Below are 15825 nucleotides of genomic sequence, written 5' to 3' on the forward strand. Positions count from 1 at the left end.
TGTGTGTGTGTGTGTCAGTCCCCTGTGCAGTTCAGCTGATGTGTGCTCTTTTTATGCTTAATCTTTCCTGATCTCACAACAGCTCGCTTTGAGCAATCCTAATAGTCTACAACAGCATTTAGCTGAAAATTCTCAAGGTCAGTATCACAGAGCCAGATTCATTCTGAACAAAGGGTGATGCATGCTTTCATTTATGCCAAGCAAGAAGGTTTTTGTTAGAATTGTGGGGTAAAACTAGATCTTATATTTTTCTGAAGAAAATGCAAATTTTTTGCCCAAATTGTATGTTTTTCTGAAGAAAATTAATCGTTTTTGGCCAAATTTATTTTATTTTATTTTATTTTATTTTTTAAATTCCATCCACTTTATCACGTGGAACAGTAATTGCACACCTCTCCTCCTTTTTTTCCCTTTGGTAATCTTTATATCCATAGTACAAGAGGTGAGGTCAGGTTATATATGTTAACCTTAAAAGTATGTTTATATGATTTTTAATAAGTATGAGTATGAATAGTAATAGTGTTGTCTGCCTTTGTTAGTATGTAATTTGGTAATTTGCAACATTTATCATGGTTTATTTTAGTGAATTTAAACTGTCAATTCAGTCTCAATTTCATAGGTTTATGCAACCTTGACTCTTGCCTCTCTTGTAAAATGTGAGCAGATTGGTTAGCAAGTTACTGCGGGTATCAAACAGAGAAGCGGTGTGAGCAACATTTTACCACACCGCCGTCCTCAGCTGTCATTATTTAAACATGCTATCTGACCTTTGACCTGCAGCACCATGTGACAGACTTGAAAACCTCACACAGTGGCGAACGAGCGCTCTTTCATTTAAGCACAAAGAACTCTCAAAGGAAAAGAAAGAGCGTTTGAGTCAAGGGAAAAAAAACAATACTTAACCTGGTTATGAAAGACAAGGTCATAATCTAATATTAAAAATCTTGGATGGGAAATTGGAAGGAAAGGATGATAAAGGATTAGGTAAGCGTGGTTTAATTTGCGCTGTCCCCGTCGGGCGTCTGGGCGGTGGCGGGGCGGTACGGGACCAGGAAGAGGGGGAGAAAGGTTAGCGACGCACGGTTAACCTGCTGCTATCTGAACCACCTCCCCTGACGTCTGATTTGCCTGCTGATGTTAATGCAGCACAAATTGGACTGGAATTTGAAATTAATGTAAGTGAAGGAGATATATGCAAATTAGATCTGTGAGGCCCACAGAGAAACCGAATGGCCATGGGTTATAATTTAAAAGCAGTTAGACAAGGTGATCTAGTATTCACTTTGTAGCATTATTGGTTTGTTGACATCAGTGTGGCATGGGTATCAAACTATGAGAAATCTTATATCGTGTTACTCGTCTATATTTTCACATTACATTAAATTACATGTTTTTTTTTATCAGTCTGTAAGTTTCTTTATGTTTAAGTAATGTAAAGTATCAACTGACAGAAAGAGAGTCTCCTGTCTCTTTCTGTCTTTCTAATGGCGCTTTTCCACTGCATGGTACGGCACGGCACGGCTCTGTACGGTTCACTTTTGGGGGGTTTTCCACTGGGTACAGTACCTGGTACCTGGTACTTTTTTTAGTACCACCTCGGTTGAGGTTCCAAGTGAACCGTACCGTTACCAAAACGTGACGTGTAAACTCTGCTGATCACTGATTGGCCGGAGAGAATCGTCACTACCTGCGTCACTGAACTTGCGACACAAACACAACAGAACCGCTAGATTTAAATCAGCACAGCCAGCGAAGGATCGAACGCAACGGTTTTGAACAAGCGCACCTTTTTTAACAACCAAAAAGTGGCTGTTTCATTGTCTGTTGAGGAAGTACAGACGTTCCTCTCGTTGATAGCAGAGGAGCGGATCCAGCGAGCTTGATGGGGCGATACGGAATGAAAAACTTTTTTCAGGAGTCGCGGCAATAGAGGCAGTGCAACTATAACGACATGTGAATAATCCCGCCCACTCTAAAGCGGTACTGAACTGCAGTGGAAACGCAAACCGAGCCGAGCCGTGCCGTGTCGTACCGTACTGAGCCGTGCCGAGCCGAGTCGTACCACGCAGTGGAAAAGCACCAAAATATGCACAGTTTTTCAGATCTAAATATATGCCGCTGTTGTCTTGCCTCATGCTGGCACATTTCCGATGCAGATTGTTTGGGTGTTTGGGACATTAAACACTAGTGGTGTGTCTTTCTTCTGCAGTTGTTCAAGTGTTGTTTGCTGTGAGCATGTGCCGCTCGGAGAGACAGATATTCATTGTTCTTTCAGACTGCAGCTTGGAAATAGTGACAGACAGTGGAGCATCAGAGAAACATATGGGTCTATTTCTATAAATGCTGAATAAATGATAAACCACATTGTGTTTGACCAGACGTTTCATGTTTCAGTGATTCAGCTGTTTTTATTTTATTTTATTTGAAATGTATTTATATTATTTATTTTCCCCCCATTTTTTAACCACACTTCAAACAAGCTATTATAGGTGTAAGACATTGCCACTTTAGCATTAACCATTACTAGTTCAGTTCTGTTATGTTCACACTTACATGGGTTCAATGTAAAAGTAATTGTCACTAACCTGAAGTCAGTGTTTATGTGCCCTGTCTCTGTGGTGACAGGCCTCTCGTCACAGATAGCAGTCAGTGAAGGTGACCCGTATGACACTGGTCTCTGTGGTATGTAGGTTCTTATATTAGAATCGATGAAGATGAAATTGAGTCTTTCAGGTCACTGAACACAAAGGTCAGGAGAAAAGCCAAGCAGAAAGGATCATCAAATCCTTCATTTGTTATATATTTTTCATTTGATAAAAATAATTTATTTGTTTATATTCAGAAGCATTTTATTTTCCCCGAAGTCCATTTCCTGTATAAAGTTAGTCAAGGCACCAAAGTGTACCTTAACAGTTACACTTGCTTTTGTTGGTATTTTTTGCTACTGTGTCTTTAAGACATTGCAAATGACACCTATGATATCTAAACATGAGAGGTCATTTGTTATTGTGCTTTTGGATGTCATAGCGCTCACTGTTGAAAAATGCCCGGTTTTGTGCCTCTCAGATTTCTGAGGTCCTAAACACAAAGCATCTTGTGTGTATTGCGTGTCAAAACCGTGATGATTTCTTTTATATCTTTTATATCAAAAGAGCAGAGAAAATCTGATTTTGATGTGGTGATGTGACCCTTTTAAGATTATTGGTCTTTATAAATCTTTGACTGATAATCCTGACTGAGATGATGCAGAATTATTACAGGAATATTTAAAGTGATTATTGAGTTCATATACAAGGATGGTGTGCTTGTTTTGAAGCCCTTTCATCTCTAAATTCTGTTTAAACCAAATGAGAAAACTCCAACAAGAAAGATCCTTCTCTCTGTTTCTTCTCTTTCATGTTTTTTTGCTTCATATTGACCCACAGAAGATGAAATGGGTTGCAAAAATATAGTGATCGATGGATAGATAAAGAAAAAAGCAGGAAGGATGTAGGGGACTAAAGAGAGAACTGTGGGTTATAGAGGTGGAATGGAGTGATTGTAAGAGTGACGCGAACTCCCAGCAGGCATCTGTCCTTCCCTGACCACTGTTTTGTCACCAAACTTAATAAAAAATGGACAGAGAAAGAGGTCTGAGATTCTGTAATCTTGGTTTAGGTTGTTCTCCTTACATTTAATAAAATGTTTTCGTTTTCTATCTATAAGGACATTGAGCGACTGCAGTTTTGCGTTTAAAACGAGAAAGCCCCGCCCACAAGCAGTGACATCATTCACAGTCATTTGAATCAGGTTGAAATAGTTTTCTATGAAATATTGCACAGTTTAGCTCTCGATTCAGTATTTTATTCTTTATTTGCCTCTCCTGCAAGAAATATTTCCTGTTTATTTTTTATTCAGAAGCTTCATTAAACTGTCATTTAGAAAGTGTTAATCTGGTGGGTACTGGAATATTCCCTAAATGTACATTAAAGAAGGGAGCAAAGTCGTTTCTAAAATCCGGAATGCGTACAATAAGCAACCATGTAGCAACCACATAGCAATTTGCTAAAAACAGTTTAGGACACATTGACTGCATGGAAACAGACCCTAACATCAGTGCCGATTCTAGACTTCTGGGGGCCCTACTCGGGGGGGGTTATGAATGAAACGCATTTGTCCATGTTTCACTCAGTCTCGAATCGCGCTCGCGGAACAGTGTCTCTTCACGGTACGCTTTCAACAAGACTGTACGACATTCACATTACATGATTTGACAGATTTTTACGTAGAAAGGGCAACAGCGCACCTCATTAAAATAAATAATCATTCATGTTTTCATAACCGCTGGACAAATTCAAAAACAAAACTAAAATTAAATCATCTTTGAGAGCAAGGGGGCCCCCTGGTGTTTCGGGGGCCCTACGCAGCTTGCGTATTTTGCATATAGGGAGGATCGGCTATGCCTAACATCATAGCATTGGAAATTTTGTATGGGTAAACAGCACTTACAGTACATTTTCTTTAGAAAATGTAAAAGTTTTAGTTTCATTACTGTCACTTTTTAGCCTAAAGCACACTTCTAGAATGACTATATGCTGCTCAGCTTTTCCTGTCATTTAGTTTTCATCTGGTTGACGTCAGAGGCAGGACTGAACTAATTGACATCATTAGACTGAAACATAAAGCATGTGGATCTCAAACCAGTTCTGTGTGTGTTTTGTCATTGTGTGTGTGTGTGTGTGTGTGTGTGTGTGTGTGAGTTGAATCTTAAAACAAACTGCTGTCAATTTTAATCAGTGAGACACACAAATCCAGCCTCAGGTAGACCAATTACAGACAGACACGCTCCACGGACGAGGCTAGGCCCTCCTCACAAACACACACACATATACGCTGTTGAAAGAATAGGAAAGAGGTTTTTATGGTGTTTTGCAAAGCAAAAATAATTGAATTCAGTTGTGCTGAATTTTAAAAAATGCAAATGCAGCCCATTGTTTGCAAATATTTATAGTTGCGATGGATGTAGAGCTCAGTGAGTCAATATGTTCCCGTTGCTTATTTGTTTTGTTGAAACAGCATACTTCCCAGCCGTCCATGTGAAAGCGATATATTTCACTATTGAATGGTTATGTGTACATCAATGAGTCACATGGATTCTCATGTGCAAAATCAATCCATATGCAAGCATCCTATTACTTCTAACACACCAGTCTGAACTGTCATTTTTTGTTTGTTTCCTCAGGGTGGAAAGATCCCTGTGAGATGGACCTCGCCGGAAGCCATCGCATACAGGAAGTTCACGTCTGCTAGTGACGTCTGGAGTTACGGTATCGTCATGTGGGAGGTGATGTCTTTTGGCGAGAGGCCCTACTGGGACATGAGCAACCAAGATGTAAGGCCTTTTTTATACAAAACAGAGTATGACTGTCTATTACTGGCTTTGAGTCACACTAGCCCTGAGTAAACTGAATAAAATAAAATATAAAACTACAATATATACTATTCTAATATAAAATAATATATAATATAATATAATAAAGTGGGATAAAACCTGCTTACAACTCAAATGAACCCATGCCGTTGTGCGCAATCATTGTCTTTGGAATGATGCATATATGAAAAGTGAACCTATACAAGAGCAAAAGCTTTCCATGAGGTGGTAACTTTTCAAAAGGTACACATTTGTACCATATATACCCTTAATGGGTGCATTATTACCATAAAGATACATAGTAGTACCTCAATGGTACATTTTAGTAACTTTTGAAAGGGTACCACCCCAGTGACAGCTTTTGTATCTTTTTTTTCTGAGAGTGTAAAGCTTTGCAGTGTATTTATGATGTATGTAAAGTGTATGATTAACTATAAAGCACCAAACACCCTTTGGCTTTACCTCTGAATTTCATTGCCGTGAGTCTCATTTCCTGTCAATCTCTTTGGCTCTAAGGCTCACTACTTTGAGTCTTGCCGTCTCTCTGTCTGAATCTATAGTACCTGCCTCAGAGTCTTTCTGCATTCAAATCTCCCAGCATCTGTCTTTCAGAGCAGACAATTTTTTTTTTTTCTGTTCGAATTGTGAATATAGCAGACTCATTCTAGGCTCTCTGGGGATTTTTGGAAAATCCTGCCAATGAAACCATAAATTCCCCAATCCTTTTAGCATCCAGTTAACACATCAGAGATGCAGAACGAACCCTGAGGAACTTGTGACTGTAATGACTGCTGAACTCACAATTGTAAAAAACGATTTGAGCATTCAGTGATTCAGTACATTCAATCAAAGAAAATAAATTAAAGAAATGAATTACTTTCTACTTTCTGTACATTCTCTGTGCGTACTTTCTTTTTTTTTTTTCAAAGATTGTCTCCGTTGCTCAAAAGAGGTGTTGTTTGTCATGCTTGACCGACTTAATTTCTTATGTTGCATTTGAAAATTCTGTAGTTAAATATTCATGAAAACCATCTTATGAAGGACTCAGACTGTAAAGCTGTCTGATTCTGGTTTGCAAAATGTTTAACATCTTGTGACATGCACCAAAAACAAAACAACAGAGCTCCCATGTTATACTCTCTGACATAGAAGAAGTGCTAAAGGTAAAGTAGTTGATAAGTTGGATAATGTTTCTTCGGCCTAGAGTTTTTAATGATCATCCAGTCCCAAATTACAATTAAAAGATCATATCAGCATAATGAAACAGCAGGACATCTGCAGCACTGAGTGCCCACATCTCACCACGGTCCTGTGGAATCAGTTTAGGAGAAAAACGGCCGGCATGGAGGGAGCAGAGAGTATTGATCCTCAAATCAATACTCTCTAATTTAAAATAATTTAAATTCATGTTTGTGCGAAGCAAAGATCTCTAGATTGGTATGCAGAGGCTAGACAGTGTATTTGTTTGTTCATTTGATGTTTACTTTTGTCAGAGAGAATCAGAGAGAGAGGAATATGGGAAGAGTCCAGTGTTTGAGGAGGGTAGAACAACAGATCACGTTTAAAGATTAATGATGTGGGTTGTTTGTTTATGTTGCAATGTCTATGCAACAAAACTGATATATGTGGCAATTTATGTGTGATAAAACAATATTGTGTGCTTTTAGATCTTTTTTTTTTTTTTTTATGGTATTATTTATTTCTTGTTACTGAAGCACTCAAAGCCAGTTTCTCACAATGCGTTTGAATTCTCTAAAAGATTCATTTAGTTTTGACCACTTATTTATTCACTAAAAGATTTGTTCATGCAAATGATTTGTTCACTGATTTGTCCAGTGACCCTTTCTGAGTGAATCTTTTAGTTAGTAATCATTTATTACTTAGGATTGATTTATTTAGTGTTTTATCCATAACATTTGCATGTCGAGGTGGTACCCTTTCAAAGGGTGCTAAGTTGTACAGTTTAGGTTATAATATGTACTTTTAAAGTACTAATATGTACCATTTAGTGGTAAATAAGGTACAAAGATGATAGATTTTATATCTAAGGGGACGTCCCATTGACAGTTTTGTACCTTTTTTTCCACTAAAAGACTCAAGAATATGTTTAAGTGTCAGATACTTCCTCCAGAAATGACAACAAAGCAATTAATGACAATAATATCTGTCTGTGTGTAGGTGATCAATGCTATAGAGCAGGATTACAGGCTGCCGCCCCCCATGGACTGTCCCACTGCTCTCCACCAGCTGATGCTCGACTGCTGGCAGAAAGATCGGAACGCTCGGCCGCGCTTCACGGATATCGTCAATACGCTCGACAAACTCATCCGCAACCCCACCAGCCTTAAGGCAGTCGCCAGTATACCCACTATGTGAGTCTCATTATACACACATTTTGTTTTTTTACTATGGTGGAAACCTTTATTTATGCTAATAAAGCTTTTTTAAAGAAATTAACATTTTTATATCAAGGACTTTTACATTGTTACAAAATATTTCTTTCTACTGTTGTTCTTTTGAACTTTCTATTCATCAAAGAATCCTGAAAAAAAATGTATCTTGGTTTTCACAAAAAAATATTAAGCAGCATAACTGTTTTCAACCACAACTGTTTTCAATACCAGATCAGCATAATTAAATAAATTCTGAAGGATTAAGACTGGAGTAATAAGTGCTGAAAATTCAGCTTTGCTGTCACAGGAATAAATTACACTTTCAAATATATTTAAATAGAGAACAGTTATATTATACTGTAATAATATTTCACAATTTTACCGTATTTTTAAATGCATCCTTGGTAAGCATAAGAGACTTTTTTTCTCTTAACGACCTTAAACCTTTGAACTGGAGTGTATGAGAAAATGTGTGCACTTGATATTCCGCTTTCATGTTGCTTATCTGTTGACTAGGGTAAGATAGTTTTGAATAATTTTCCCAAATCACACATACCATTTAATGTGACATTTTATCATTTGAATGGCTTTACTTGCAGAAATATTTGTAAAAATTCAGCTTTGCCATCACAGAAATAAATGATATTTTACAATATATGAAAAAATTCACAAACCCTAAACATTTAGCGTGTTTTCATATTAAACTAGACATGTTTAGTCCACTTATGAAGCTGTTTTCTTTCTGGGAAAAACGAGTTTGGTGGTCCCTACAAAGACAGTAACCTTGACACCCAAGGTTGAGTGATGTAACTCCTCTTTCCCCATGCATCTCACTCTCTGTTTCTCTCTCTTCCTCCAGTCCGTCCCAGCCATTGTTGGACAGGTCCATCCCAGACTTCACCACCTTTAGTTCTGTAGAAGACTGGCTGGCCGCCGTCAAGATGTCTCAGTACAGAGACAACTTCCTCAACTCTGGCTTCACATCCCTACAGCTGGTCACCCAGATGACTTCAGAGTGAGTGTGAACTCTTAAGTGTCTTTTCTAAATAATTTCTACAACTTCTCAACATTGGGGTTTCATTATTGTCAATAAAGTTCTTTCAAAAGGCCGTATTCACATTAGATGGTCAAGCTGGTCTGCCAGTACAAGCCATTTTGGAATGTGGTTCTATCCAGGCTGACCCAACATGATCTATCAGGTCAAACTTGGCCCCAAAAGCTGATTAATCAACTAATGTACAACCTAAATTACCATTGAGTTTCTAAATAAGCTGGTCGTCCAACTCATAAACCACCCAAACCAGCTTGGAACTGTCTAAAGCATTGTTTCTAACTAAGTTGGAAAAACCAGGCTAGTTTAAGGTAGTTAAACTAGTTATACATTCTGAAGTGTTCTGAAATGTGGATATCTAGCTCCTCATTAGCTTAGCCAAGATGGTCCACCAGCTCTAACCAGTTTGACTGACATGGTGAATTTGACCCCATCATCTAGTCAACCACCTAAACCAGCTTGGACCAGCTGATGATCAGTCTCACAGTTTCTAAGGTTCTTCTAATTGTTAGGCTTTTATCATTGTTACTAAAGCTTTATGCTGCTGGTAGAACCAGGCTTGAGCTAGTTAAACTGGGCAACCATTCGGAAGTGTTTTAAAATATGGTTAGCAAGCTCATCACCAGCTTTGTCCACCAGCTCTAACCAGGTTGACCGACATGGTCAGATTGGCCCTAATATCTAGTCATAAAACTAGTCAACATCCTAAACCAGTGTGAACCAGCTAATGGCCAGTCTAACCATTTCTAAAGTTCTATTTATTAGATTTCTTTGGCTTTAATCATTAGTCAGCCAAGGTGGCCTACCAGCTTTAAATTGGTTGAACTAACCCCATCAACAGGTCATACAACTAGTCAACCACTCAACTACAACCTTATTTCCCAAAACTGTGACTTTTGACCTCGTATTTGCAACTTTATTTCCTATTTTAAACTTCATCTTAGTTTCCTGCGTATTTTTTTACTCTTGAGTTGGAAACAGGCTTTCATAGATCACACTGTTAACAACATCTGTTTCAAAAATCATTGTTTACAACAATTATGCGTCTTATTCAGCCGTCCTGTCATATTATTGGTTTATGTCAGATGATGTCTAATGCTTGGTGAGTTAGTTTGTTGTGTCTGTGTGACGGGGGATTAAAGCTGGTTTCAGATTTCCAACAGTCATTGATCACTGAATGCCAAGTGGCCAGATATCTCAGCAAACTTGTTTAATATCGATTTATGAACCATACACATACAGTAGGATTACCATGAATCACTAAGGTATGTGTGCTTGTGTTTTGACTTGAGTCGCTATCGAGCGAACAGGTGGATATGCTGTTGATGATGTTTAAAACACGTCTCCTGGTGTTTTGTTCGTGCCGGGAAGCGTACTGTGAGGTGTAGCGTCTCTGACGCTCTGATTAATGCAGCCGCTGCTCACAGAGAGGGTCTGCGCTTAATTAGCAACATAAGTATGAGCCCACGCATAAACAGGAAGTTAAATGCAAGCAGCTTTCATGTGTTAATGCTGTTTGGTCTCACATCTATAAACCTGTAGGGGCTCTGAGCTGTTCCTCTCTCTCTCTCTCTCTCTCTCTCTCTCTCTCCTCTTCCTCATTTATATGTATACTTGGCTGTGAATCAGTCAATGTGTGTAAAATCTCTCTCTCTGTGTTGTTTGAATGGTTCGTATATATTGATAGTACAGGTTGTTCTCATTCATAATAAAGGCTCCTCTCGGAGGATAGCGGAGTAAATTGAGCGTTTATTCAGAGTTGCTCTTTTGTCTTTGTAATTTAAAGGAGGCAATGAAACAGTCACCTAAAATCACATGCTGTAGCAGACATGTCTTGATCTTACTTGGCCTTTTGATGTGCTGACCGTTAATCTAATAACAGGAAGTGCTTGTCGAGTGTTGCATAGGGAGAGAAGGGTTTCCTGTACCATCTGGCAAAATGCTTTTAGTGGATTTTAGTTTTTACTACTGTTAGAATAAAAAAAGAAACCATGTTTGTTAGTATGGATTATAATGACGGACATTGGCAACAGGCAGATGTGTAATAGCAAGGTGATCAACCTTATTTTTATTATTATGGTCACACTTTATTTTAAGGTCCAGTTCTCGCTATTAACAAACCATTAACTACGACTTTTGTCTCAAACTCCTAATTTCCTGCTTATTAATAGTTAGTAAGCTAGATGTTAAGTTTAGGTATTGGGTAAGATTAGGGATGTAGATATGATCATGCAGAATGCAGTGGCGAGCGGTTACTTTTTTAACTGGGTATGCTGGGTGATAAGATTTTTTATTCCCAGTGAATAGGAGTTAAAATTCCCACCCGGGTGACACTAATAACAGACCATGCAAAATACCAAAAAATATTTAAAATATTGCAAAGTAACGTTGCAACCTTGCAAACAATAATAAAATCAGAGAAGGAATTTAACTGTAAGCGACACGAGCATACGCAAAACAAAGGGAACAAATATGATGTTTGTTATTATTAAAATTTTATATAGCCCACGTTTTTAATAAACTTTTTTTTTTTTTACCGCTTAGGCAATAACGTTGACAATAACGTATACCTTCAAATACGTTGTCTATGACCAAAAATGTAAGAAGATATGTTTTCAGTGGACTTTTAAAATGTGCTTTGCTTGAGAAAACAAAAATATACGGTTACAGTGTTTTTTTCTTTTGATTTAGTCGAGTTGGTTTTGCATCAAACACAATGGGATTTTCGTCAATCGAGATCTGACAGCAACAGCACATTTTTCCGCTTGGGCGAGCGCTTTGGCGAGCGGACAGTTTACCTCGCACATTAAATCAGCCGCAGACCAGCAAATCACTGAGAACGCGCTATAATCCTGACGAGTCATAGCAATAGAGCGGAGGCGAGAAAGCTGCGGAGAATCCGCTCGCCCGGAAGCAACCGCAACTGGTAGATTTAAAGAAAATTACTGCCGTTTGGCAAATAAATAATTGTACGTACTTATTCCTAACTCTTTAAGCTTTAAGTTACATTTCAAATGACAAGGGATCAACTTATAATTGTCACACTCCTGTGGACTGCTGATTGTGGTTTCTCCCTCTGTGTCCTTATTTGGTTGTTCCTGTTCTCATTATTAGTTAATCACCTCATTGTGCTCACCTGTCTGCCCCTCGTTATCTGCCCTATATCAGTTCCTGTCTCGTGTATTCAAGTTTGTCGGTTATTGTGAATGTTACCCCGAGTGTGTTGTGTCTACATTAAAAATCATTATTGGAATCATTGTCGTCCTCGTCATCCTGCCTGCCTCCACACACCGTGTCGTGACAATAATCATGTTTATATGAATTATTCCGTAAACTTATTCTCTCAATGGCCTGGATATGCGGAGCATTCTCAGCTCATATGGACGGAACGCCACTGGCAGAATATGTGATTTATAAGTACTAATAAACAGCCAATATGTTAATAATAGGCATGCTAATAAGCAACTAATTAATAAGTTAATAGTGGAAATTGGTCCATACTAAAGTGTTACCTTATTATTATTAACAAAGTTAGAGGGCAGTATATTTTAAAGTTTAATATATTAATGTTTTATATATTATATACTATATATTAAGGTTTAAGTTTTGTTTTTATATCATTTTTATATTTTATTTTATTTTAATTTAATTATATTTTAATTTTAATAATTTTTATATTTTTGTGAATTGTTACTTGATTGTGAATTTTACATTTTTGTTGAATTTATATTATATTACTGTTCATATTATACTTTGTGAATTGCTCATTATTAATTAATATTTGTTTATAATACATTAGTTATGTTCATTTATATTTGAAATATTAAAAAATGTGTTAGTAAGTGTTAGATGCATTTCCTTATTGCAACTAATGTAATGTAAATGTAGCCTGAACATCATCCATTGTGCAATGATAACAGCAGCTCCTTTAACTTGGAAAAATACTGTTGAATTGGTAAAGAGTGATGCAAATGTACATTATAGAGCTATTTAGTGTTACTTTGTTTTTCTTGTGTTCGCAGGGACCTGTTGAGGATAGGTGTGACTCTAGCCGGCCATCAGAAGAAAATCCTCAACAGCATTCAGTCCATGCACCTGCAGATGTCCCAGTGCCAGACAGGCACAGTGCTGGCATGACTACAGGGGGCGCCGGACGACGGGCCGGGCAGCTTGCGGAAGAATTACCAGCGGGTGAGCCCAATCCCATCGGAGCGCGCCAGAATAGAGACTATCATCCTGATCTGAGAACGTGTTTCAGGAGAGGAACCATTATCCCATATCCAACAGACCAGATCGGAACAGGACCGCCGGGACTCACAGGACGTCTGTTAACCCGTCGGCCGTTTGCCTCTTCAGTCTACATTTACAGGGGAAACCGAAGAAGCGGATTCTTTTTGTTCTCTTCTCATCATTAATTACCTTTACGATGCTTATCCAGAAATCACAGTGACTGCTCAGATTCCGAGACGTCTAGCATTGTTTTCTACAAGGTTCTTTCGTTCTTCTTTTTTTCAGTTTTTTTTCCACTATAAACCTTCTATCGTCACTGCTTCCCACTTACACTACCTGTCGATCTCGGTATGGCTGACGTTGCCAAAGGACATCCTGTATGCCTGCGTCCCATCCCTAGGCCATACGAGAGTAAATGATGTATATCTTTAAATAAATACGAGTTTATCTTCAGAGTAAACCTTCATATTGAAGGTGAAGTGTAACGGACCTCTGTGTAAATACCCTCTTCTTCTGCTTGCATTTTTGGCAATGTTGCGCGTTGGACAAGAACCGCCGATTCTGCAGAACACGAACTCACTTACGTCAGCGCGACGCCACGAGAACAATCTGGGATGAACTCTGACTCTGTCGATGTTGTGTAAATATCAGTTAGTTGTGTATAAACTAGCGTTAAAAAGATATACTTTAGGTGAAAAAAGCTACGCATTCAGGCCACTAAACAGTGTTTATTGTAGGTGTTTCCACGCTGATGAGCACTTACGTGTACAGCTTTTCTTTCTTCCACCTCTTCTTCTTCTACTTCTTGTAGTTGTTCTTGTTAGTTTCGTGTCAGAGTGTTTGAATGCGTCGACTAGCGTTGGGAAGGTGCATCGTCACCGCCTAAACTAGCTAATACACTTAAATGTAGTTCCACTGTTAATAAGCTGTACTAATGTTGGTCTTACAGGGTCTTTAAAACCGCTAATCTGTTTCCAAGCATGTGTTTACATGATAAGCCAACAGAAAGGTTGCAGGCAGGAAACGAAGAGACTTGCGAACCCGCTGCCCTTCACCACTTTTATCAGGCCGAGTCACTCTCTCGGCTCCAGATGCTTCTCGATGACATTGCTAAATGCGGTACATGTTCTTTTGTGTCATCAGCTCTTCATTTATTTGTGTGTGTGTCTGGATTGAACATCTGTGTGACCCCTTATGAACAGATGCCTAACGCCACCCCATTGAGCACATTCTACTTAAGCAGTCAGTTAAGCACTGTGTAACGCACAAACACACACACACACACACACACACACACACGGTCTGTTGATGGCTTTGGGCTGTTCCTTTTTGGTTGCCATGGAGAAATAGCATCAACTGAATGCTAATAATAATAATAATAATTAAAGATTATTATTATTATTATTAAATGTAACACTATACATTAAGGTCCAATTTATCAATATTATATTCATGCGTTATATATAACATTTAACAATACTTTTTAAACCATTTTTTAATCTAGATTAATGTTAATTTCTAAAACTACTAAAACATTCAGGTTGTATGAATGAATATGAACATATTACATTAATCTAGATTAGTAGATGCCATAAAAAAATGCTAATTGTTCATATGCATGAACTTGTTAATGAAGTTAACTTTATTAAGTGTTACAAATAAAATTATTATTTTATTTATTTTATTAATATAGTACCATTCATAGCTAAAATGTAGCTAAACGGTGCCTACAAATAATAAAATATAATTTTATTAAAAAAAAATGTAACAACTAGAAGTGAAAAATAATAAATAAATAAAAAGTGAATTTAAATGTAAAAAAAAAAATCAATGTAGTTACTTAAAGAGACCTAAAATACTCAAACGCCAACTTAAAAGTAAAAATAATAAAACTATGAATGATTGGGAGCTTGCCTAATCTTTGTGTGCTGCAAATGTTGGCTTTTATGATAAAATCACTTGCAGCATTCCTCATTTGTAAGTTGCTTTGGATAATAAAGTGTTGTAAATGAATAAATATAAAAGTAATTGGTAAAATGTTCCAGCTTTTGGGGTCATAATGGCTAAAAGCAGCTCCACATGATCTCATAAGGTTTAACATTAAAGGACCCCAATGTAAGATTTGAAACATAATGGTTTGTAGAGGTTAGCAGCTGTACCATTAATTCGCCTGATGTGAATGTGTGTGTGTAATGAATAAGCTGCTACATTGCCTGTAAGTTAATGAGACTCATGGTTTATGGTTATTCTCTGCGAGCAACATGCAACACACACACACAATCATCACGCAGATATACCCAAGGTTTTGCACCTAATTGACTACAATGAATTTCACCATGGCAACCAAAGAGCGTATTGGCTCTTTGTTGAGGATGACACACTTTTACAGCTTCTGCCAAGAGGCATATTCTTTTTATGCACACACACACACACACACCTCAGCTGTATTACATTAAAGAAAGTGAATCTTTTCCTCCTACATACGACGGTAGTAGCGATAATGTCTGGCTCTATAAAAGCATTAGTGCGAGATGAAGACATCTTCCTCTCTGCCTCTGTGTAAAGGCAGCTCAATTAATGATCACAAAGTATCATCCCCGTGGCCTGCGTCCAGCTCGTTCGCGGCGGGGCGTAACCAAGCTGTCCGGCGTCCTGCCGTATGGCCCAGCTGAAAAATGGCTGACCTGCGCTCAAAGCCGTAGATACGCTGGGGAGGGTGGAGCATGCTGGGATACCTGCGG

At 38.1% G+C, this 15825-nt stretch overlaps 1 protein-coding gene across 1 annotated transcript in view; it reads left to right on the forward strand.

The window, feature by feature from the left end:
- Window positions 1-14563, forward strand: part of LOC107660122 (ephrin type-B receptor 1-like) — a 252460-nt gene extending 237897 nt beyond the window's left edge. Inside the window, exons 12-15 of the mRNA XM_016449358.1 lie at window positions 5222-5371; window positions 7589-7782; window positions 8663-8818; window positions 12877-14563. Of these exons, the coding sequence (XP_016304844.1) occupies window positions 5222-5371; window positions 7589-7782; window positions 8663-8818; window positions 12877-12991 (615 nt within the window). The 3' untranslated portion in view covers window positions 12992-14563. The remainder of the gene's footprint in view (window positions 1-5221; window positions 5372-7588; window positions 7783-8662; window positions 8819-12876) is intronic.
- The last annotated feature ends 1262 nt before the right edge of the window (window positions 14564-15825 follow it).

This window comes from Sinocyclocheilus anshuiensis, unplaced genomic scaffold (assembly GCF_001515605.1).
Source record: "Sinocyclocheilus anshuiensis isolate Anshui unplaced genomic scaffold, SAMN03320099.WGS_v1.1 scaffold850, whole genome shotgun sequence".
In the NCBI taxonomy this organism is placed as follows: Eukaryota; Metazoa; Chordata; class Actinopteri; order Cypriniformes; family Cyprinidae; genus Sinocyclocheilus; species Sinocyclocheilus anshuiensis.